Source organism: Panicum hallii, chromosome 4 (assembly GCF_002211085.1).
Source record: "Panicum hallii strain FIL2 chromosome 4, PHallii_v3.1, whole genome shotgun sequence".
Classification (NCBI taxonomy): Eukaryota; Viridiplantae; Streptophyta; class Magnoliopsida; order Poales; family Poaceae; genus Panicum; species Panicum hallii.
In genome coordinates, this window is record NC_038045.1 from 671,947 (window position 1) to 696,629 (window position 24,683).

Here is a 24,683-nt window from a genome sequence, read left to right on the forward strand (position 1 = left end):
GCGGATTAGGACTCCAGGTCCCATTTCACTTGCTCCCTTCAGTGTCTATCTCATCATCACCCTTTCGTAGCCAACGAGCAGACTGAACGCATACGTAGCGCATCAATGTAACGGCAAAATGAAGCCGTACTACAGAACGATTATACCAGCACATGTTCAACATACTACAAAGAGCTTGGTTGAGATAGCATGTTACGTTCTTGAGAATGCCCGCAATGCTTGATCGCCTTACATCGGACAACACTTTGGGTCTTCCTAGGTGCTCTATCAACAAACTTGGCAAATGCCTTACAATGGAGGAGGACATGGTCAGGGAATCCCAGACACCGCTCGTGGCTGTGGAAGCATTCATCAAGGGCAAAGTTCCGCCCGCAGTTAAACTGAACGTTCTGGGGCCTCGTATCTTGTGCCAGTCCGTGGAAGGGCATTGCAGCTTGTGCATCCTGATGAACTCTAGATTTCAAATGATATGTTAGTCAGGCAACCACACTATACAATTGCATAGACCATGGAAAACCGACATCTTCACAAAGGAAAATTGTTATGGAAGAAATGTAAATCTATCTGTACAGTGGCAAATGTACAACTCCAGCTGTGACACAAATGCAGCAGAATAGCCTATCAATGGCCCTTCCCAAATGAAAAGAAGCTGCCTCCTTTTTCCTTCTCCTTGTGGGGCTTGTTAGGATCCATGGGGACCTACAAGGATGTCTCATACATTGTTTACACTATTCAATCGGAAGATACGGGAATTTGAAGAAATGGATTATGAGGTCAGAGATGTTCACCTCCTCCGCGATTTCATTCAGTGTTTGCAAAATTTCTGTGAAGTCTGGCCTGTTGATAGGATTTTGCTGCCAGCACTTCTCAAGTAACTGCGCAAGCTTGGGGTTTGTGCCCCTTGGGATCACTGGTCTTAAGCCCTATAAGGCGAAACATTCATTTATTTAAGTAGATGGTAATATTTTTTAATAACGAGTAGATGGTTAAATTATGAAGCAAAAACAAATTTGTCTGCCTTGTAGCTTTACCTGGAAATGTTCACTTAGCTTCAATACATTATCAATATTTACTAGTAATGACACTGCACACTATCTATTCTCTCTTAGACATGGACACTGCGGATAACTAGGTCATTTCCACCAAACAATAGCAATTATGTTGGTTTTGCAATCTTTTGATTCCCGTGCTAAAAAAAGAACTTTTCGAAGGAAAAAAAATCAGGGTAGTAGTATAATGAGGTTGCCTCATGGACAACACCAATGTTAGACTTAGACCTTGACAAACAACAAAGACCAAACTATGCAAAGATGTAACTGATGATCTTGGGGTTCCATTTCATGCGTCAGTCAATATCAAAACCAACTAAAAAAACTTCAGTTTGTTCATTACCTCCTGGACAACACCAATGGCTGCTTGGAGTGGTGTTAGAAATTCATAAGGAATCTATTAAAAAAAAGAAGTCCAAAACTGAGAACTCTGGCATTTAGTACCAAGGCCAACCATAAATTTGCTAAAGGAATAACTCTAACTAATCGACCAGTTACCTTTCCAGTTAGCAGCTCCCAAAGAACAATGCCGAAGCTAAATACATCAGCCTTGGAGTCGTATGGTTTGTGCTCTATAACCTACACAGAAAATGGAGCTCATATAAAAGATTATCAAATTTTGGTACCCAGTACCGTACTACTATCATTAAAGAAAAAAAAGCTAGTTCTGCAGTTCCTCTGTAATAAACAAATATATTTTGCTAACTATTAATTACGAAAGATTTACCTCAGGAGCCATCCAACGATATGTGCCAGTTTCCGCTGTCATTACACCTGACTCAGCTTTGACACGTGCAACACCAAAGTCAGCAACCTTGATGAGCTGAAAGGTGTCATTGGTAATCAATTTGAAGTTAAAAATTTCCAATACAAGAGACAAGAAAGAAAGAATATAACGAGCCATAGGATCTAATGAAGCTGACAGACTTAACATGATGCTAAAATAGAAAAGGGACAAAGGATATGATACCAAAAGGATATAAGAAACACATGCCATTTAATACGAATCACGGACACCTAACAACAAAATAGATAAAAATGGCAAAAAAAAATTTATCTGTTTGAGATTTGGAGAAAAAAACAGTTCCAAATATATAGGCAAATGGCTAGGTCCTCTCCAGTCTCCATAGTTTTTCATGTTCTATACAAAATGGAACTTTGTTAACTATATTTTAGAGCACACATACAATTTACACGCAACCAAAATAGAACTTTGTTGGGAGAGGGGGCTTGGCAGGGACCCACGATACTGATAGTGTTTAACAAGGAAACCACATTACAAAGGAATTTAAATGATTAAGTATATGCAGTTTGACCATATAATGACAGAAAACTTGCCTCATGCTCATCCATTAGAAGATTGGCACTTTTCAAATCTCGATGAATAATTCTGTTTTGGTGTAAATAGTCCATCCCTTTTGATATGTCAACTGCGGCTTTAAGTAGACTAGAAAGTTTGAAGGAACCTTTACGCTTGTGAAGGAAATCATACACGCTTCCATTTTTCATGAATTCTGGTGAAATACATAAGTTTAAATAAACGAGAAAAATTGTTAACCACACCTGATTAAATTTGCATGGAAAGTAGTACTAGTATTTATATTTTACCTGTGACAATACATAGAGTTTTTGGCTTGGTGCATGCCCCAAGAAATCGAACAATATTCTTGTGACGGATCTTCCTATAAAATGAAAAATCTCGTCAACAACATGATCAGACAAAAGCACGTGCTACTTACCAAGGAAAAAGACTCCAGTATAGAAACAGATGAGCCTTTTTAGGTTCTGCATATTGTCGTAGCAACAAAACTATGAGCGTTTTAAGTTGACTATCACAGGTCACACCTTTTATTTTCCTTTTCTTTAAAAATAAAACATTAAGGCCAAGAGCTCTACAGCCACTAAAGGAGATGGGTGCCCGAGCTGGTCTTATGAGCCTAGGATATGAAACTGGATCAGTAAGTACTAGGCAGGTAAACAGCCTCCCCACCACAGGGCCACTGGCATGCATCCTCTTCCTTTTCTGAAACTTTATTACAGATTTTGTTACCGACCTCATGATATATACTTCGTGAGCAAACTCCTTTTCCATGTTCTCATTAAGGCGATCTGATTTGAGTACCTTGATAGCAACATCCTCACCGAAGTATGTACCACGATAACTGCAACATCAAGGGAGGAAGAACGAGCGTTTTTTTTTTTCTGTAGGAAACTAACAGACCGAAATACCAAGCAAGGCAGCAACATAATACTCACAGATCTCCATACGTTCCAGATGCCACTTTGTCTTGAAATGCCAATGCTTTGAAATTAATCTCCCATTCGTCAGTGTTATCTTTAGGTATCTCAACATGGCTGCCTTCTTGTGAGTTCTTCGGACACTGCTTGCCTGCCAATTCAGGAGGCCAGCAAGAAGATGTTGAATGCATCTGAAGAAGAGTTTTGACAGTGCATAACTTAAGCACCAGGAAATAGAGAATAAAAGCTTACAGGTACCAAAGCTTATCAAATGAACAAAACATTTCGTAGAAACAGCTTAATTATAACACTGGACCTGTAGACTAGTTTTTGCACTTTGCAGACTTTAACACTAGGACAAACTGTGGATCACAAAATACTCTTGTGTCACAACCTTTTGTCAGCATCTTGTTCTAGACAGAAACAAAATGTTCTGTACCTCTGAGTCTCAAATTTCTTATATGGATCCAAGAGTTTGTGATGTAATCTATTGACATGCAATTGTTATATTAATCTTAAAATGAGGATACGGATTTGTAATTTTGGGCAAGAATATTAGATAACATGAATGCACAAGGACTAGTTTGGCCAGGCAAGTAATCTTATTCTTTGCATCAAATTTCCTAGTTGGGATTACTCATATGCTTTCTTTTCTAGTTTGGCACATTCTTTCATGTGTCTCCTTGAACCTAAGAATTCTAATGGATCATCCTAATTGGTCGAACAAAGGGCAATAGACGAAGAAATGGGATGAGTTCTAAAACTTTACCTGTGCCTTATAGTTGTGAACTTCCTTTTCCAATGCTTCTTCAAGCTGTAGAGTTTCCTGTATAATCAAAGGTAAGATTTCCCTCCTATCAGACTATCTGACAAGTGTACTAGAATCAAACAAATGTCATGGAAGTGTAATTATATGTAGCAATTCAATAAATAATGTTTAAAGCAGAGATGAAGATTCTCATGCTTTCATCGTGAAAACTTGGGAGGTTACTGCATGTAGAGGGAACATGAGCAGCACAGCTATAAATAGTTTGAAAGCAAATGTTTGCTAAGTAGAGAGATGTAAGAATACCTTGTGATCCCATCCGACTACAATGAAAATATCTAAGAAGTAGCCATCATTTGTTGAAAGTGCATGCACTTCCTTGATGTCAAGATTGAGCTGGCCTAGAAGTGCGGACAACTGGAACACGATGTTAGCATCAGAAAGCTTCCAAACATCATGCAATACAATTCAAAAAATGAAATTATAATAATCGGCATGGTTTTGCGGAAACTAGTTCCGAAACTTACTTGAGTAAGGCCCTTTGGCCTGTCCTTGGATGCAAAAGTGATTTCATGCATGGGTCTGCAAGAAAAAAAATAGCAGCCAGATGGGGACAAAATTAGCATTTTGCTATATTTATTGTCAGCGCTTTACTGCACAAGCATATAACAGTTCCTCATTAGGTGCAGTTGGCTTGAACTTTTGAGACAATGATTTAAGCAAGGAACAGTTAACAAGCAAACACAGCTGAAAACTCGTGATTATCACTAAATAACTGCTCAGAGAATATTTGGAATGTCTGGGAACTGGATGAAAAAATGAAAGAGAATTTATTCGAATAATGCTGGGTATAGGGGCCTCCTTTCAACATGATGCTAGTCCATTGGCAGTCTTGTAGCCAAAGGCAGCAGATATGGATCTAAGAGATCTGGGCATCTATAGAATCTGAATTCAAATGAATTCCAGTTTTGTGTGCAACCAACTAATGCCTAATGGTGCACATAGCTCATGACAAACAAGACATGCAGAATGACATATGCATTTATTTAGACACAGCTAAGGAGTACAAAGAAAGGCATGGCATAAGAATCAGTTTTCTTTACAGTACATAAGAAAAATAAATGCACCGTCAAGTAAGAGAAACTTGGACTGCTAAACAACATTTGAATGGAAGTTTATGTATAGAATCTGTTCACCACCAAATTTTGTACAGATGAGCCATCACCATGGAATTTTGGGATTATGTATTGTAACTGAAAGAAGCCAGCAAGATGAATGCAGGTGCTGGTATGCCACTGAGAAAGAGGTAACCTGAGAACAGCATCGCCATCATCCAGAAGGTTCCTGCTGCTGGCTTCACGTACAAGGGCCTTAAGATTCTGCGAGGAGCCAAAAATTGGCTCTGGGTGCACACTGAGGAACCAAACAACGTAAAGGTGAGTGAGGGGGGTAAACAACGATGAAATTTGAAACATGAACGAGAATGATCAATAGGCCATGGTGATCAACTGAAAGGTAACAAAACGAGAAGCAGCATACTTCAGTTTCCTTGAGGTTGCAGAGGCGCCCTCCTCCATCGAATTGGGTTCAGAAGAATCGTGTTCAGTGGCATCAAGCTCTGGAGGCACGGGCACCTGCAGAGAATACCCAAATAGCTCAAACAGATCACAATCGCTGCTACAGATATTGCGAATTTGATACATAAAAAAAAGAGTTGATTTTGTTCAGTCGCTTCGCACCTGAACAACTCTGACTGAGAAGGCTGGCTGGTTCTCCGAGTGCTTAGCCCTGTCGAGCAGCTGCATGTGCACCAGAACATCCTCCGCCCTCTCGGCGTTCACATCCAACGCGTACCTGCCGCACCCCCGGAAGAAGGATGAGAAGGGTATTCGGGACCAGCAAAAATTCCATGAGCCTGACGTCGAAGAGGAGGTAGCGCGGGAGTAGTCGCACCTGACGCTGAAGCGGTGGAAGTGTGTCCAGAGCCTGTCGGCGAAGTCCGGCGCGAGCGCCTCGGGCGTGGCGGCGCCCCTGAGCCGGCGCAGCACGTCGTGGTAGACGCCCAGCCTGGTCCGCTCGCTCCCTGGGCGCTGCTGCGGCTGCGGGCGGACCCGGTCTCCCTCCATCGGCACGCGCGAGGTGCTCGGCGAAATGTGCGCAACGGCTGCAGGGATCTCAGACTCGCTCTCGCCCTCACACTGGTTGTCATCATATATCGACACCGCCGTGCGCCGGCGTTCCGCGCGCGCGGCATCACCGACCGGATATCCGGCGCCACGACCGCTGACTAGCATCTGATTGGGTGGCCAAAACGGCTGAGTGACAACGACGACGGCATGCATACTTGTACTCGGACTTGGCAATTGGCATTCCCTTCTGGTCGACCGATTTGTCGTGGTTGACTTTTGTTTCGCATGGTGCTAGAGATCAACATCACGTCAGCTCGTGATTACTGTATCAATGTATCATGATGAGACGAGAGGTCAAAATAATGTCCAGCGAACTTGGCCCTTCCTGCCAGCGTGCAAACCTCAAAGTGTCAAGCTCTTCTCTCATCTGAAGCCTGAAGGAGAAGGCTCACGTTTTTTCTAGAGCCAGATGGTGGCCGTAGAGAACAAGAGATCGAGCGCATATCCAGTTTTGCCTCTAAATCTGATTTGTTATCGGATAAGAAGGACAGCACATCAACAACAACTTGTTTGCTCAGAAGGTCAAGAAAGCATTTCCCTTGGCTTGGCTGCTGATGCGAGCCACTGTCCCCAGGTTCATGAATCCGTGTCCTGGCGATGTGGGATCGCTGCGTCTCTATCTGAAATCCAGGATTTTTTCAGGCACGCGGGAAACGGCTCAAGAGTCAAGCCGACAGTTCAGAGAAGTTCAGGCTCCCTCTCTTCCCAAAATGACGGTGATTAATCAATCAGGCATCAGCTAGCGATGAGATGGATCACTCGCTGCTGCACCTGAACCTCCTGTCCTCCTCATCAACTGTTCAACTTTCAGACGACCACGACCACGAAGAAGAGAATAGAGCAAGAAGAAAGGTAGCAGCCTGCTGAGTCCAAATTGAGTTTTAGCCCAAGGCCCATGAACGCCCTAATAAAGCCCAGTTTGCTCCCCCTGAGTTTTTTTTTGAGTAAGCCCAAATAAGCCCACTCGCTCCTGTCCTGTGTGGGGGGAGGCAGCAGGGCCTATAGTTGAGCCGTGGCAACGAACCGCACTGGTGACTGGTGAGTCCGTCCCCTCCCATTCCGTTCGAAATTAAGGAGGGAAAAAAGTGGCGGCGGCAGCCGCCGACCGAACCCTTCCGCTCCCGCCCGGCCGGCGGCGATGGCCAGCCACTTCACCTACATCCACGAGCTCCGCGAGCTCATCGCCTCCTCCTCCACCGCCTCCGCCGGCTCCGCCCCGGGCTCCTCGCACCTCGAGGTCAAGCTCCGCGAGGTCCTCCCCAACCTCCTCCGCGACTACGTCATCCCTTCCCCCAAAGGTTCGTGCGCCACCCCCCTCTCCCCCTCCCTCACTCCACATTCGTCTCGCGCGGGTGCCTATTGAGCTGACCCGTTGCCTGGTCGCGCTTCCGCGAGGCGCAGCATCCGAGAGAGAGCGCCGGGAGGTCATTGCGTTGCTAAAGCTGGTGGCCTACACGGCGCTCAAGTTCCCCGGGGTTTTCTACAACGGCCGCGCCGCCGACGTCATCAGCGTCATCGGCCGCATCCTCCCCTTCCTCGCCGAGCCCGATTTCAGGTACCTGCCTCCTCCCCCATTTTCCCTCCACAAAACCCTAGTCCAATGGCTCCTCATATTTGAGTTTCCTTTCGTCCGGGAATGGATTGCGGTATGAATGTGCAATTTGATTGGGGACCGCGTGGGCTGTACACTTTTGCTAAAATGTAGATAGATTTATCCGGTTTGGGTGTGCAGTGGTGCTGCAACTTCCATATATTGTCCATTTGATTCGATACTCGTTTGTTTCCCATCCAGATGTGTGATGGATTTAGCTGATAACGTGTGTGCTTCCAAGGCCAAAGGTGCGGACACTAACTAATCATTAGTGTGGCTACCTACATGTGTATTAATTTAGAACTCGTTCAGGATGATCTGAGCTGTCGGAGAAGCTGTCGGTTACATCGTAGGCGTTCTGCTTCCTATCCTTGTTTGTAGTAGTGGCTGTGTGTTCCAGAACTTGTAAGGCGATAAGAGGGGGAGTGCTCTCACTGTCCTGATGGGTCTGTGTGCCATCAGCTGCGCTGTAAGCTGAATGATGGTCTTTTGCTTGCTTAAGACGGGGGCTATGTCCCTAAAACTCTAAAATGTGCGTTAATTTACCAGAGTAGAAGCTACCTGCAACTGGACATAAATTTACCTTTCATGGTCTTACCGGGAGTGAAAAGAATGACCTTGTAGGATAAGGATAGCAGATAGTTAATTATATTACTCAGGGAAAAGTTTGTGTAACTGTTATATTTGCGGTCTTTATAAGTAATTTGTTACAGTTGTGTTATCTAAGTGTCACACCAGCGGATTTCACTTGTTAGACATCCCACCTGTCATTTACATTATGCTGTTTCTTCGTTGTTGCAGGTCGAGCCATGAGCTTATATTCAATGCAGTTTGGAATCTGCTCTCCATTCTTCGGACTGGTGACCGAGAAGCCTACAGACAGTTCTTCCTGGATGCTATGGTCGCAGTAGAAGGTATGTGTTTTGCTTTGTTCTCTTAATCTTTAATTATGGGTCATGCAGAAAAGGCTGAAACTTAACCTTGTCCAATCCTACAGATCTACTATATGTGGCATCAATGCATGATGAGAGTCCTAGTGGTGTGCCTCCTGGAAGGTGTTTAGTTAAATGCCTCTGTGGATCCTTCTCAAATATATTAGACTCACCTGGACCTTATAGTGAGCTCCCAGCCAGTTGCCAACCTAAGAATGGACCTGGCGTGCTGGTTGATCTGACAGGCAATGCAAGATGGCGTCCATTTGCCACTTCGCTGATTAAACTAGTTAACAAGTGTATTGCAGATGGGACCTTGTATGTTGATGGGCTTGTTAACATGTCATTTGTTTCTGCTGCTTGTTCTATCCTCTGCTATGGTGATGGTTCTCTGCACAAGGTATGAATAATTTTAACTTTTGGTTATCCCTGTGTATCTTTAACTTGCTTGTGTTCGATCTGTTGTCACAGGTTTGTTTTGATTTTGCACGCATTGTTGCCACAGTGATGACTGCTGAGATTCTTCCTCTAGAAAATATTATTCGTTCAATCACATGCATTTTGGGCCAAGATGTTGCTGAACTTTCTGATATCAGGTAATCATGTTAGTACTGATTGCTTCCTGTTATTGAAATTACTGCACCCATTTGAGGAGAGTTAGGTTGGAACTGGATCTTGAGTAAAATATTGAGTCCAAATATTGTTATGCTAGATTATACTTTGCATATGTTTTCTTTAGCTGCTTTGCAGGAATGTTACTTTACTAGCCTATTACTGTCCTTTTATGATGCTCCTGGCCCTGTGTATACTATAGCTGAGAACTTCTCCCTGTAAAAATTGTAAATTAAGAAGTTAGCTGTCATTGGTAAGTTGCTTGGTAACTTCTCCCTGTGTATACTATGCATTTTTTTCATATTCAAATTTGCATCTAGCTGTAACCATTTTCTGTATGAGAACTGGCCCACAGCTGAAACATCAGTATCCTTTTGCTGTATTGCCCAACTGGGAAAAAAAATCAAGCATGGTAAAGCTAGATAAACTAGAAGAAGAGATCAACAATTGTTTTTTCAACAAAGGCATGCAAGCATATCAACTGTGACTCCATGGCCCTGCATGTTCAATTAATTTTCCTTTCTCATGAGCCCATGTGCATCATCGTCCTTCCAAGTTGATCATATAATCAAATATCCTATTATTTTCTCCAACCTTGCACCAACTTAAGTGAAGAATGTGCTGCTGACCTACACGCATGCTGAATGCAAACCAGCTAAGAGTTATACTGCACCAACGTAACTAATTTAAAAAAACTGCATAGCAAATAAGTGGTTCTGTGATCATTAAATACGATATTCAAATTTAAACTAAATCCAGATATGATTCCTATAACTGTAGTGAGGTTTGAGGTCAATGGAAACTGCAATCAAGCATACCACGTCGCCCTACCTCGTGAAAAATCCATACTCCATCCGGTTCCGAATGTAGCCTGTTTTAACCTTTTGCAGCACTCCCAACCCAAATAGTATCATGTTGTTTCCATAGTTGCCATGTCATATTGACAATAGTGGATGGTCTCATAAAACATCAAAATAAATTATCATCCAATCCAATCCTCTCCTCTCTCTCCTTTCCTCTCCCTATCCTCCCTCCCCCTTCCTCGGTTTTCGCACCGAGCTGGTTTCTTGCATGAGAAATGGTTTCCTTCTCTCTCTTCCTTAACTCTGCTGCCAATTATCATCCAATCCCCTCTCTTCTCTCTCTTTTACTCCCCCTTCCTTGGTTTTCACAGCGAGATGGTTTCTTGCATGAGAAACGGTTTCCTTCTCTCTTCCTTAACTCTACTGCCACATCATCATTTTTCTTACATGACATCGTAATTAATGCTACAGAAACCATCCTAGTCATCCCATTGGGACTGCCCTTACAGCTCTTCGTAGAATATGTGCCACTTTGGTCATTATATTTTGTTCCTATTACGCCCATGCTAAATGATTCTATTCTTATCAATGAATGCGTCATCATTCCCCCATGTCTCCTGTTGGTGAGAGAATTCAGAATTAGTTACCTTTAGAGGAAAAAAATATCTGTAATGAACAAGGTCTTGAATGTCAATTTTGTCCGCTACACTGCTAGTAATTCCTGACTTCCTTACAAGTCTAAAATGACTTTTATATGAAATGGAGGTAGTAACTTGTAATGTAGGTTTTGGTTTCCCCTTGCTTATTGGAATCCAGACATCGTCATGTACCAATATGCTATATCTTGGTTTCTGCAGAGATGCAGATTATGACTTTTCAATGGGAGCGTGTCTTCATGCACTGCATTCTTCATGTCCTGGTTATGTTGTTGAATCTACAGCTGCAGATATTGTTAATGTCCTCCAAAGAGCAGTAAAAGCCAGCAAAAGTGCAGAACTTCAGGTTCGAGGACCAACTTGACTTACCCAAGTTCTATGCATACTTCATTCTACTAACTGCTACTCCTTTTCAGGTTGCAATGTACACCACATACAAGAGAATAATTGAACTCTGCCCTGCTCAAGTATGGAAACCAGAAATCCTTCTGAAATTGCTCTGCTTGCCAAAACCTTGCAGCAAACTGATTGAATGCATTCGAGTGGTTATCAGCAAATTTGGTCAAGACTTCTTTACTCTTGATGATAGTAACAGTCAAAGCAGCCCTCAGGCAAGATCTGAAAATTTTGACTTGCCAAAAGTTGGCCAGAAAAGAATATCACAGAATGAGGAAAGCAGTTTTTCCAAACGTCAAAAGATGACTGAATCAGGGTTTTCTGCTGGCGTTGGATTCAAACTAAGAGAAGATTATGGCTATGCTTTTCGACAGTCTTTATTTTCACTGATTAAGTCCCTATCGCCAGACAATTATGAGACTTATCCATTAGACCCTGAGACTGCTATAGAGGTGATTAGTCTGCTGTGTCTTTCGTTATGTGTTTATTCAAAGACAAGTCTGTTTACCAGAGTTTCTAAGCAAGTCCTTTCCTGGATTTCTTGGATTCACAAACAGGTAGGCAAATCATCAGAGACTAGCATGTTAATTGATCTAGCCTGTAATTTTTCTTTCCATCTGTGCATTGTAAAAATTGTTAAATCATGCAGATAACCCAGAGAAACATGTTTTCTTTTGACGCGCCACTGTATTTTGAAGCTCTTCATACTGTAATGCTTCTCCAATGTAAGCCTTCTATTTCTGCATGTTCTTAATTTTGCAGCATTTTTCATTTTGTGCATGTCTTGGTGTGGGCCTTATGTGCTACGATCTGTCTTTGAAATACCAGGTTTATTTGTTTACGTAGATCTTTGAATATGCACTACTTGCTTAGTTTCCCTTTAAAAGTTTGGCAATACTTCCTAGTTTTTAAGACCTTGCTACATAGCTTAGTCTAATCCTACAAGGCTCCATTTGCCATTGTGGTAGATTACTACAGTTCTGTTTGGCAGGACCCCTTTCGCTATTTTTTTTTTCAAAATCAAGTTGTTGTCTTGTAGACAGAGGTACTGTTGTAAAAAAAGGAACAAATAAGTGGATTGTGAGACTCTAGAAAACATAATTTGTCAAACATAACATGTTTAGCCAAAATGAACTCAAGGTTTTCCTGTGCTATTTTTTCCACAGCACCATTTAAACATAAGCACTGGATCTGCAAAGCAACCGCAAATCAACCTGAAGCTGTATGGCCAGATAAGCTAGCTTAGTTAACATGCACAGTGAGCTGTTTGTGCTGCTCCAGATTATACACCCTTGCAAGCTTGCACGGTTGCACACCCTCTCCTGAACAAAGCATCGACAAGACTGCAACATATTAGAACATTTAGGCTTGTTAAAAATGGTATTGCCTCCATTCCAAAATGTAGGTCACCTTAGTTTTGTCCTAAGTCAAACTTCTCTAACTCTGTCTAAATTTATAGAAAAATATACCAACATCTAGAACATCGAATCAGTTTTATTTCATTAAATCCACCACGAAATTGTCTTGTTACTGCATTTATTTGGCATTGTAGATGTCAATATATTTTTCTATAAGTTTGGTCAAAGTTAGAGAAGTTTGACGTAGGACAAAGTCACAAAACTAAAACGACCTACATTTTGGAACGGAGGGAGTATATATAAGGGATCTGTTTCCCCCAGGCACAAGCTTACAAGTTAGGGTTGATTTGATGCATACCATTACAATTTTCGAAGTTCTGAGATCTACCATTACAATTCACCTATTCTGAAACATGCCATTATAATTCTTTGTCTACCTGATCCTTGCCATTTTCTACGTCTTTTGGGTGCCTAGGCCCACTGTCAGGCCACTGTACACATACGCATCTTCCGTATGGACCAAAACACCCCTACTGCTTCTCTCTCTCCATTCGCTGACATGTGGGCCCCACAAGTCAGCTTCTCCTTCAACCTCCAGCCATGCCTTGACTGCTCGACGGAGCCCTGCCCTGCTGCCTCTGGTGGACGGCCCCCAGCTCACCTTCTACCCCGCCGCCACCGTGCTCATGTGCAGCTCCAGCAAGCATCGCCGCGTTCCTCCCCCTCTCCGGCCCGGAGCTCGTGGCGCGCGGCTCCTGCCAGCAGCGGGGCTGGGCGGACCTGCGGCCTACGCGCCCGGGGGAGGAGTTGAACCTTCGCTGAGGCTTTATCCCTCCACTTCCCCATCCCCAATCCCAGCGTCGCCGTCCTCTCATGGCACCATCCTCCAACCCGGTGCGGACATCCATGCCGCTAGCTCGTCGCTCACGCGGGCCCGAGCTGCACTTGTCCGTGGGGGAGGCGTACTGAGGTCGCATTATGAGGCCGGCGGGTGCGGTGACGGGGAGTGTCGCGCGGCACGCGGGATCCCGGCGTTCGTCGCTGCTGGACGTGGATGAGACATGCGGCCCGGCCTCCAACACCGAGATTGACATGATGATCTCATCTGATCATCTTTGACTAGGCCACCACCACCAGCTGTAGCTCAATCGTTAGGCCGGGTAGGCTGTTGATCAATCGATCTGGTTCCAGCGAGCAACTAGTCAGTCAAGATGTTGCACGAGGCGGCGTCCTGCACCTGCGGGCTGCTCTACGGCACCTGCGGCTGCTGCTGTTCGCCGCGACGGTGGGGGACCACCACTATGAGCACTGCGGCGATGATGGGAAGGCCAGCTTCAGCGCCGGGCCCTACAGGGAGGCTGGCTTCGGCGAGGTAGGAAGGGGATGACATGTGGGGCCGTATGTCAGTGAGTGGAGAGGGAGGATCATAGCAGGGGCATTTTGGTTTATACAGTAATATAGACGTCTGCACGTGGGCCTGAGGTCGTCGGAGACGTAGAAAATGGCATGTTTCAGGATTCGAACGAATTGTAATGGCATCGTTCCGAAAACGCGAATTGTAATGGTATAACTCAGAAGTTGCAAATTTGTAATGGCATGGATCCAATTAACCCTACAAGTTATGTGTGCTTGCGCTTATGCTAGGCTTTACTTTCTTGAGTGTATGGTGATCAGAGTTGTGCCTCTCTTTACTTCAACTTCATTAGCTCACCTTTTTTTGCTGAATGCTGCTGCAGTCAATCTTCCTGGACATGCTAAACTGTTCGAAGATGAATCTCAGTTTAGTGGTGATGGTACACATTTTCTTCATCCAATATATGCTGACCTCATCAGCATGTTGAAACTGCTGTTGGATGATGCTCATGTTGTCACTCAAACCAGTTCAGACTACAAGACTAAATGCCTTTTGATGCAGACCATTGCAAAGGTTGGCAATAAACTGAATGCTGGATGCGATCTTGAAGTCCTTGATTTGGCTATCCGTAATGGAACTGTTGAGATTCAAAATGAGTCAATTATGTCACTACCCATAATTGTGTTGTACTCTGGTCCTAAGATGCTTGGAGCAATGTTTAGGAAACTTGAGTGAGTGGACATGCTTCCCCTTTCATGATTTTAGATTAGGTGTACTTTTCCAGTTTAAGTAATGTAATAAACACAACAGGAAAATGCCATGTTGTGACATACTTTATTTGTTATGCAGTATATGTAATCTAGCCTTCAAATTTTGTTTTCAAATTAATGCAGTTCCACGATTTTACGGTGATATTTTACTATGCCTTGTCCTGTTTGCTTGCTACAGGTCAGTGGGTGCTTTAGGACTCGTGACAGTGGGGAAAAGTATGGCCTTTTCTCTTGGTTTTTTATCTTGCTTAAATGTAACCACTGATTGCACTGACAATGTGGGGAACCATTGCAATCTATTCTTGGACAAGCACTCTGAACAACCTATGTCAACATTAGATCTTCTCTCGAGAGGTTTCCGGTGCCCTCAATGTGATATCAGGAATAGAATTGTCCAGAATGAAGAGAAAATTTCTATCATGGACACTGCGCTGGTACATGTTGAGAATGTGAACTTCAATATTAACATCTACAAGGCCCACACTCTCTTTTTCAAGTTTCTGTATGCAGAGACTTCTGAGGAATCTCTAGTTTATTGGGTTGAAGTTTTGCCGCGGATATTGAGGCATTCTAGCAGACATGTTCTGCTTGAGATGAGAACTCAGTGGGTTCAGTGTTTTGAATTTCTACTACTTCATGAAATGAAAGCTGTCAGGGAAGCATTTTCTGGTGTAGTCTGCTGCTTCTTGGAAAAAAATGTCCTGGATGTTTTGTGTTCTGATGGACTGGGAAAGGATGGAGGGACCAAAGAACTTCAATTCATGGACAAAATAAAATGTGCTTTCACTGAAGCTGAAGATTCTCAGATTCTTCTTACACTTCTGGAATCAATTGGTACAATCATGAAAGTTAGTGATATTCATGGAGAAGTTTTCTTCTGCTCATTTGTGTTACTGATTGATCAGCTTGATAATCATAATTCCATCATAAGGATGACTGCTTTGAGATTAATTCATAGATGCTGCACTTACTGTTTCAAAGGAGGATTGGATCACTTCCTCTCAAAGTACTCGAATGCTAGAGATAATTTATATAATTATCTGTCATCTAGACTTGTGACTCATCCCATAATGATTAAGGAATTTGCTGAGGATGTTGTAGGTATTAAGACCAAAGAACTAATTGAGAGAATGGTTCCATCAGTTATACCAAAGCTCATTGTGTCGCTCCCAAACAATAACCACGCCATTAATACTCTGCGTGAACTGGCAAGCCATCTAAACACTGAACTAGTACAGCTGATCATAAATTGGCTGCCTACAGTTCTCTGCTTTGCTCTTTTTTATGATGATGGGCAGCATTTACCATCTGTTCTACAATTTTATAAGAATGAGACAGAAACTTATAGCAAAGAGTTATTTGCAGCTGCTTTGCCAACACTGCTTGACGAAATTGTATGTTTTCCTGGGGAATCTGATCAGATTGAGACTGATATAAGGTGAATCTTCTTTCCACTTGACATGCAGTTCAATATAAACTTACTTTGGGTAATTAGGAACAACTTTCTAATGATACATTAATTTTCAGGACAGCAAAAATTTCACCAACAATTCAGAATATTGCTAGAATTCTGACAGGCAATGAAACTCTTCCTCAGTTTTTGAGGAATGATTTTGTCCGCCTTCTTAATAGCATTGACAAGAAGATGCTCCATTCCGATGACATGAAGCTTCAAAAACAAGCTCTCCAGCGAATAAGGAAATTGGTTGAGATGATGGGCCCTTATTTGAGTACACATACGCCAAAGATTATGGTTCTGTTGATTTTTGCTATTGATAAGGAAGGTCTTCAGATGGATGGTCTTGATGTCTTACATTTTTTCATAAAGCAGTTGGCTGGAGTATCACCAAATAGTATCAAGTATGTTATGTCCCAAGTTGTAGCTGCTTTCATTCCATCTCTAGAAAAGTGCAAAGTATGCCCTTCTGCGCACCTGAGTAAAATTGTTGAAATCCTAGAAGAACTTGTTGTGAAAAATAACAGCTTGCTAAAGCAACATATACGCGAACTACCACTGTTGCCTAGTCTACCATCGTTATCAGAAGTAAACAAGGTAATACAGGAAGCTAGAGGGCTAATGACACTGCAAGATCATCTGAAGGATGCTGTCAATGGTCTTAACCATGAAAGCTTAAATGTGAGATACATGGTAGCTTGTGAGCTGAGTAAATTGTTTAATGCCAGAAGGGACGATTTGACTGCTCTCATCATTGGTGAAGATATTGCTCATTTGGATGTAATAAGCTCTTTAATTATGGCTTTACTCAAAGGATGTGCAGAGCAATCAAGGACTAATGTTGGCCAGAGACTGAAAATAGTTTGTGCAGACTGTCTTGGTGCACTTGGTGCTGTTGATCCTGCTAAGGTAAAGGTAATTTCTTGCGAGCGCTTTAAGATAAAATGTTCAGACGATGACCTTATATTTGAGTTGATCCACAAGCATCTTGCAAGGGCATTCAGAGCTGCTGCTGACACAACAGTGCACGATTCTGCTGCCTTGGCTATCCAGGAGCTACTAAAATTGGGTGGTTGCCAATCTTCACCTAGTGACGACAGTTTGAGAGAATCAAATTGTTGTGAGATGAGTTACAGGGGCCAGAAGTTGTGGGGCCGTTTCTCAAACTATGTCAAGGAAATAATTGCCCCGTGCTTAACATCAAGATTTCATCTTCGTAACCCAACTGATTCTGCTCCACTTGGCCCAATATACCGCCCAGAAATGTCTTTTAGAAGGTGGATATACTACTGGATTAGAAGGTTGACATCACATGCAACTGGATCTCGTTCTGGTATTTTTAGTGCATGCCGTGGAATTATTCGGCATGATATGCCAACTGCAATCTATCTCCTACCATACTTGGTCTTAAATGTTGTCTGCTATGGGACCCCAGAGGCTCGTCAAAGCATTACTGAGGAAATCCTGTGTGTTCTCAATGCTGCTGCTTCTGAAAGTAGTGGAGCTGCTGTTCATGGAATTGCAGGGGGGCAGAGTGAGGTCTGTATTCAAGCCATCTTCACTTTACTTGATAACCTTGGGCAATGGGTTGATGACCTCAAACAGGAAATTGCATTATCACAGTCTAGTTATGCCATGGCTGGAAAGCATGGAGGTAAATTGAAAGGCAGAACATGTTCTGATTATGAACAGGATCAAATGCTGGTGCAGTGTAGCAATGTTGCTGAGTTGCTGGCTGCTATACCTAGAGTTACGCTAGCAAGGGCCTCTCTTAGATGTCAAGCTCATGCTCGTGCTCTAATGTACTTTGAATCTCATGTCCAGGAAAATTCGGGTTCCTCCAATCCAGCTGCAGAGTGTAGTGGCACCTTTTCAGATGATGACATATCTTTTCTTATGGAAATATATGGAGGATTGGATGAGCCTGACGGCCTCCTCGGTTTAGCTAATCTGAGGAAATCATCAAGCCTACAAGATCAGCTTATAATTAATGAGAAAGCTGGAAACTGGGCCGAAGTATTAACCTTATGTGAACAGGCCTTGCAAATGGAACCTACCTCTGTTCATAGACAATCTGATGTTCTTAATTGTTTGCTAAACATGTGCCACCTTCAAGCCATGATAGCCCATGTGGATGGTTTGGTGCGCAGCATACCCCAGTATAAGAAAACTTGGTGCATGCAGGGAGTGCGAGCAGCGTGGCGATTGGGGAGATGGGATCTCATGGATGAATATCTGACCGGGGCAGACAAAGGTCTGGTGTTCAGTGGTTCTGAGAACAATGCTTCTTTTGACATGGATCTTGCTAAGATATTCAAGGCCATGATGAACAAAGATCAGTTTCTGGTTGCTGAACAAATTTTCCAGTCCAAGCAAGCGTTGCTTGTACCTCTGGCTGCAGCAGGCATGGACTCATATATGCGCGCGTATCCCTATGTTGTAAAGCTCCATATGCTGCGTGAGTTGGAAGACTTCAATTCCCTGTTGGGAGACAAGTCATTTATTGATAAATCGTTCAGTGCAGACGATCCGAAATTTCTGAAGTTAACAAAAGATTGGGAGAACCGTCTGAGATGTACACAGCCGTCTCTGTGGACAAGGGAGCCTTTACTTGCTCTCCGAAGGATGGTTTTTAGTCAGAGTCATATGCATGCTCAGGTTGGGAATAGCTGGCTTCATTATGCTAAGCTCTGCCGTTTGGCTGGTCATTATGAAACAGCTCACCTTGCAATACTGGAAGCAGATGCTTCAGGTGCCCCCAATGCTCACATGGAGAAGGCGAAGTATCTCTGGAATATACGGAAGTTTGATAGCGCTATAGCTGAACTTCAGCAAACACTTCTCAACATGCCTGCAGAAATTTTGGGAAGTGCTGTACTTTCATCTCTTTGTAGCCTCTCTCTTGCTTTGCCAAATCCACCCATCTCTGCGACACAGGCATCAAAAGAGAATCCAGATGTGTCTAAATCCCTGCTTCTCTACACTAGATGGATCCACTATACAGGGCAAAAACAGAGTGCGGATATCAAATCTCTCTATTCTAGAGTAACCGAATTGCAGCCCAAGTGGGAAAAGGGTTTTTTCTGCATGGCAAAGTTTGTTGATGATTTGCTTATTGATGCTAGGAAACGGCAAGAAGATGACAAGTTTGCTTGTAAAGTTGGACCAGTCTCTTCTAGCTCTTCTAACTCTGTAAGCAGGGCAAATGAAGAGAAAGAGAAGCCTTGGTGGGAATTACTTCCGGGTGTGCTACTATATTATGCAAAAGCACTTCACAAAGGGCATAAGAATCTGTTTCAAGCACTTCCTCGAATGCTTACACTTTGGTTCGAATTTGGAAGCATATATGCCCAAGAGGAATCTTCCTCTGATCACCACATGAAAGAGATTCACGGAAGGGTAAATTTGATTGCACATCCTTTTCAAATTTGTTTTTCCATTCTGTTTAAGAGACTTAATCAACTCACTGCAGGTGTTAAGCCTCATCCGTGGGTGCTTGAAGGATCTACCAACATATCAATGGCTTACTGTGCTGTCTCAGTTGATCTCCCGCATCTGTCACCAAAATACTCATGTTGTCAGAATTGTCAAATACATCATCATTTTTATTTTAAAGGAATACCCTCAACAAGCTCTTTGGATGATGGCTGCAGTGTCGAAGTCAACAGTTCCTGCAAGACGAGATGCTGCTGCAGAAATATTACAATCAGCAAAGAAAGGATGTCAGCGTGGGAATAGTGCATTGTTCATTCAATTTCCTAGTCTGATAGACCATCTCATTAAGCTCTGCTTTCATCCAGGGCAGCCGAAGGCGAAAACAATTAACATCTCAACTGAGTTCAGTTCCTTGAAAAGAATGATGCCACTAGGAATTATCTTACCTGTCCAACAGGCTTTAACTGTGACTCTGCCATCATATGATTCAAATATGTTGGACCAATCTGGTTTTCACCCCTTTTCAGTTTCTGAGCATCCTACGATAGCTGGAATAGCCGACGAAGCAGAAATTCTTTCCTCTCTTCAGAAACCAAAGAAGGTACGTAAAAGAGCAGCAACTGTATAGCCAAACTAAATTTCTTATCAAGGTCGTTCTAAATTTTGTTGGATGCTGAATATTTCGGGAGTATTGTACAGATTATACTGGGGTTACAATGTTATTTGTTACTTTTACTACAAGTTTATTAGTGTGATGTGCATTCGTTCTTCATTGTTCAGAAAGTGTCAGAGTTAGCTATTGACCTGCTATATTTCACTATGATGGTGGCAACTCACAAGCAGATCATTTCAACTTCAGGTTGTTTTCATCGGAAGCGACGGAGTTGCTCGCCCATTTCTATGCAAACCTAAGGATGATCTTAGGAAAGACTCACGCATGATGGAGTTCAATGCAATGATCAACCGTCTCCTCTCCAAGGTCCCTGAGAGCCGCAGGAGAAAGCTTTATATCAGAACCTTTGCAGTGGTACCACTTACTGAAGATTGTGGAATGGTAGAATGGGTTCCCAATACTCGCGGTCTTCGTCATATTCTTCAGGACATCTACATAGCTCATGGAAAGTTTGATAGGATGAAAACAAATCCACAAATCAAGAAGATATATGACACATACCATGGAAAAATGCCTGACGATGAGATGCTGAAGACTAAAATCCTTCCAATGTTTCCCCCAGTTTTCCACAAATGGTTCTTGACAACATTCTCCGAGCCAGCTGCATGGTTTCGTGCTAGAGTGGCATATGCGCATACCACCGCAGTGTGGTCAATGGTTGGCCACATTGTTGGGCTTGGTGACAGACACGGTGAAAACATCCTTTTCGACTCCACAACCGGGGACTGCGTTCATGTGGATTTCAGCTGCTTGTTTGACAGGGGGTTGCTACTGGACAAGCCTGAGGTGGTGCCATTTAGGCTTACGCAAGTAAGTACTGAAAGCTGGTCTCCCTAGTTTCTTGTATTTCAAGTTTTGCATGTATTTGACCTGTACCTTTTTTTTTGTGAACCTGTGACTGCAGAACATGATTGATGGCTTGGGCATCACAGGATATGAAGGCATATTTCTTAAGGTCTGTGAAATCACTCTGTCGGTTCTCAGAACTCACAAGGAGACCCTCATGACTGTTCTCGAGACCTTCATCCATGATCCGCTAGTGGAGTGGACCAAAACTAATAAATCCAGTGCAGGCGAGGTCCAGAACCCACACGCACAGGTACGGGTATAAGGCATCGGGTTTGTCTTTTACATGTCTAAAAACAAACCTCACTGATTCTGATATGTTTCTTGTTTACCGATTTATCCAGAGGGCCATTACTAACATCAAGGCAAGGCTCCAGGGAGTTGTGGTGGGTGTCAAAGCCAGCCCTTCCCTGCCTCTGTCCGTGGAAGGCCAAGCACGCCGCCTGATCGCTGAAGCAGTCTCCCTCAGCAACCTTGGCAAAATGTACATCTGGTGGATGCCGTGGTTCTAATTCTAACAGGTCCGTCCTTCCCCTCGCCAATTAGGTAGTATGTATATAAGCATGATGGCTAGCAAGAGGTGGGCAGAAAGTGGCGTTTTGTTATAGCTCTACCGCTGTTGTACCTATCGATGCTTCGTCTAGAACATAACCCTGGCCGCTTCAACAGCTAGCAGGATAATGCCAGAGTGAATTTGTTAACCCCACAAGACGATATGGGAGCATCGATGCGTCCTCTGGGATCACCCACCTACATATTCTTTTAAAATCTGAACATAAAAAATTTATCACCGTGATTAAAACTCCCAAAAAATTTTACATCGTTCATCCAAAAATAAATAAATATATTTCCGTTAAAATATATAAATTCTTAAATATGTTATGTATGAGGTATTCTCACCGCTAGCGTTAGCGGGGCCACCTTGCTAGTTGGAGTGTTGGGCCTCCTTGCTTGCTAGTTGCAAGTGAAGTTAATGTTGCTGCCCTGGGGAAGAAGGCACATGGCATGGTGGGCTGGTGGCAAGACAAAGCGACAAAGCAATCAGGCATACACTTGCACATGCATAGACGTCTACGTTGACTTGCCGCCTTGGGCCTCAAGTCAAGTCAAGTCAAGTCTCCGGCGGCCGCAGGGCAAGTACAATATAAGGAGGGAAGGTTAGCTGCTGGTACAAGGCAGTCACTGCACTAGTTCTCCTCTCGCCAAGCTCACGTGTCTAACAAAACACAATGGGCATGCTGCTGGTAGCTGTTGCGGCGTCGCTGCTCCTTAGCGCCATGCTGCAGGTTCCGCCGCTCGCCTCGGCGGCCTCCTTCCAGCCTACCAAGTTCGTCCGGCCTCCCAAGTTCGGCGACTCCCAAGTTCGGTCCCAGCTGTTGAACAAGAAGCTCAAGGACATCCTCAAGAAGCACGGGTCTGACGCCGTCGACATCGCCCAGAACGCCGTCGACTTCGCCCAGATCTTCCTGACTCCTCCGCAAAGTGGTGATGACCCGATCCCGACAGACAGCGCGCCGGCGGTCTCCAGACAGACCGCCGGCCTTTACCTCGCCGATCTCCAGGTCGGCACGCCGGACGTGCAGAACATCTCCGGCGTCCTTGACATCTCCAGCCAGCTCGTGGGGATGCGGTGCGACACCAGCTGCACCGACTGCCCGCAGTCGACATCCTACTTCCTGACCCAGAAATCCGAGACTTTCGACTTCTTGTCCTGCGCCGACGACAAGTACTGCAGCTACTGCTCCGACGAGATGAACGATCGCTGCGGCTACACCGCCGAGTACAGCAACAGTAGAATGTACACGGCCTTTGACAACTTCACCTTCGACACGACGGCTGTAGCCATGCTCTTCGTGTGCACCGAGATCGATTCGGCTGCCAGCAACTACTCCGGCGCGTCTGGCGTCATCGGCTTGGGTAGGGGGCAGCTCTCCCTAGTCTCTCAGCTCGAGCTCTCCAACTTCTCCTACTTCCTGGCGCCGGACGTCGGCGACTCGGACTCGGATAGCCAAAGCCAACTCCAGCTGGGCGGCGTCGCCGTGCCACAGACGGGCCGCGTCCGCACCACGCCGCTCTACAGGAGCAGTCTGTATACCGATCCATACTACATTCGCCTCACAGGCATCCGTGTGGACGGTGAGGAGCTGGACGGCATCCCGGCGAGAACGTTCGACCTCCGGAGCGACGGCTCCGGCGGGGCGTTCCTCAGCACAACCATGCCCTTCACCTACCTCCTCTCGGACGCCTACGCGGTCGTGAGGGAGGCCTTTGCGAGCAGGATCTCCGCGCAACCACTCGGCCAAGGCAACCTCGACCCGCTGTGCTACTCGAAGCAGTCCATGACCGGCGTCAAGTTCCCGAAGCTGACGCTGGTGTTCGAGGGCGAGGACGCGGCGCTGGAGCTCCGGACGGACAACTACTTCCTCAGCGTCGGCAACGACGACGACCAGGGCGGGAGTGAGCTGGTGTGCCTGACCGTGCTGCCCTCGACGGGCGCGTCGCTCCTGGGGAGCCTGCTGCAGACGGGGACGACGATGATCTACGACCTCAAAGGCGAGCAGCTGACGTTCGTGATGATGGAGGAGAAGGAGGAGGAGGAGGGTTCCTACTCGCCGCCGCAGCCGTCTTCGATCTCGGAGGCGCCAGCGGCTTCGCTGGCTATGGAAGTGGCAGTGGCAGTGGCAGTCGCAGTTGCCGTGGGGCTGCTGTAGCTCCATCTATCTAGCCTGGCATGCATGCATCCGATCCAATAATGCATGCATGCATGCACGCATAATAACCAGTCAGTCGTCGGCGGTCATGCATGCGTCATGCATACGTATATATGTTTGGTATTTTGTAATCAAAATACATATGCACTACTCCTACGGCCGTATGTATGTCGCTGCATGTATTGTATTGCTGTGTCGTATCCCTGAACAAACTCCATACATGATCGTGAAGGGAGGTTAAATGATTGGAGTGAAGATTGATAACAGTGAACAGTCTCGTCATTTTTAAGACTCCTACATTTTTTTTGACACTAAGAATACTCCTACTTGACAGAATGGCCACCGCGGGCGCTCCGGATCGAGCTCGCCTAGCAGCTTTCGCGAACAGCTAGAGAGGAACCTCTTGCCTTCGCCGGGGGGCCGAGGAGGGTGCAGCAGGATGAGAACGAGGAGGACGGCTAGGCGCGGCGTGCGACGACAGTGTCTGCAGTTCGCCGGAAAGCCCGCGCCGCCGCCCCCAACGGAAGGGAAGGGTGTTTTCTGAAAAATAACATGGCTAAATTTACGTAAAATCCTTCTAATTTGGATCGCGATTGAACTAGGGGGTTAAATGTAAAATATCAGGACACCATTTTTAGAAAACCCCCTAGTTTGGATCGCGATCCAATCTAGGGGCTTTTAAGTAAAATATAAAATTCGTTTTTTTAGAAAGCCCCCTAACTTGCAAAATACACTGTCGCTGTCCCTCCCGTCGCCGGCGACCGTCGTCGTTGGGGATTTCCAAGTTCCGGCCGACCGACGCCTTGTGACTCTCAAGGTCTTCACCGGCCGTGCAGGTCGATACTGTC

General features: G+C 44.7%; 3 protein-coding genes across 5 annotated transcripts; 2 read left to right on the top strand and 1 right to left on the bottom strand.

Annotated features, from left to right (window-relative positions):
- Nucleotides 1-108: 108 nt before the first annotated feature.
- LOC112890803 (serine/threonine-protein kinase STY46-like) lies at nt 109-6,433 on the bottom strand. Of its 2 annotated transcripts, XR_003228345.1 has the most exons (17): nt 6,007-6,433; nt 5,793-5,907; nt 5,593-5,687; nt 5,365-5,466; nt 4,581-4,635; nt 4,360-4,470; nt 4,057-4,113; nt 3,306-3,478; nt 3,104-3,211; nt 2,658-2,731; nt 2,388-2,563; nt 1,777-1,872; nt 1,548-1,628; nt 1,393-1,446; nt 789-923; nt 571-699; nt 109-453 (listed from the first exon to the last, which is right to left on the bottom strand). XR_003228345.1 is itself a non-coding variant. In XM_025957665.1 (16 exons), exons 1-16 carry the CDS (start codon nt 6,393-6,395, stop codon nt 622-624), a joined length of 1,899 nt encoding a protein of 632 aa, XP_025813450.1. In that variant the 5' UTR covers nt 6,396-6,432; the 3' UTR covers nt 163-621. The 2 variants fall into 2 exon arrangements, 1 of the variants encoding a protein (XP_025813450.1); XM_025957665.1 differs by having other exon boundaries at nt 163-699; nt 6,007-6,432.
- An 872-nt stretch (nt 6,434-7,305) lies between these two features.
- On the top strand, nt 7,306-24,457 carry LOC112890669 (serine/threonine-protein kinase ATR). Of its 2 annotated transcripts, XM_025957517.1 has the most exons (16): nt 7,306-7,540; nt 7,644-7,797; nt 8,635-8,747; nt 8,831-9,165; nt 9,237-9,361; nt 11,038-11,182; nt 11,253-11,789; nt 11,882-11,957; nt 14,327-14,675; nt 14,893-16,152; nt 16,242-19,569; nt 19,643-20,206; nt 20,465-21,088; nt 21,183-21,377; nt 21,469-21,645; nt 24,170-24,457. In XM_025957517.1, exons 1-15 carry the CDS (start codon nt 7,381-7,383, stop codon nt 21,634-21,636), a joined length of 8,133 nt encoding a protein of 2,710 aa, XP_025813302.1. In that variant the 5' UTR covers nt 7,306-7,380; the 3' UTR covers nt 21,637-21,645; nt 24,170-24,457. The 2 variants fall into 2 exon arrangements, with proteins under 2 accessions (XP_025813302.1, XP_025813303.1); XM_025957518.1 differs by lacking the exons at nt 7,306-7,540; nt 7,644-7,797; nt 8,635-8,747; nt 24,170-24,457 and having other exon boundaries at nt 9,090-9,165; nt 9,271-9,361; nt 21,469-21,869.
- Nucleotides 21,925-24,066, top strand: LOC112890671 (aspartic proteinase nepenthesin-2-like). Its single transcript, XM_025957519.1, has one exon. The coding sequence runs from the start codon at nt 22,354-22,356 to the stop codon at nt 23,833-23,835; it is 1,482 nt and encodes a 493-aa protein (XP_025813304.1). The 5' UTR covers nt 21,925-22,353; the 3' UTR covers nt 23,836-24,066.
- Nucleotides 24,458-24,683: the final 226 nt, after the last annotated feature.

Bases quoted from the DNA above. Each gene is read 5' to 3' on its own strand.
- LOC112890803 (XM_025957665.1), bottom strand. From the start codon at position 6,395: ATGCATGCCGTCGTCGTTGTCACTCAGCCGTTTTGGCCACCCAATCAG. The intron at 4,636-5,364 runs GTTACCTCTTTC...TTTTTCTTGCAG, and splicing joins GATGGCGATGCTGTTCTCAG to ACCCATGCATGAAATCACTT. The intron at 3,479-4,056 runs GTAAAGTTTTAG...ACTCTTCTTCAG, and splicing joins TTCACAACTATAAGGCACAG to ATGCATTCAACATCTTCTTG.
- LOC112890669 (XM_025957517.1), top strand. From the start codon at position 7,381: ATGGCCAGCCACTTCACCTACATCCACGAGCTCCGCGAGCTCATCGCC. The intron at 19,570-19,642 runs GTAAATTTGATT...AACTCACTGCAG, and splicing joins TGAAAGAGATTCACGGAAGG to GTGTTAAGCCTCATCCGTGG. The intron at 21,378-21,468 runs GTACGGGTATAA...CGATTTATCCAG, and splicing joins TCCAGAACCCACACGCACAG to AGGGCCATTACTAACATCAA.
- LOC112890671 (XM_025957519.1), top strand. From the start codon at position 22,354: ATGGGCATGCTGCTGGTAGCTGTTGCGGCGTCGCTGCTCCTTAGCGCC.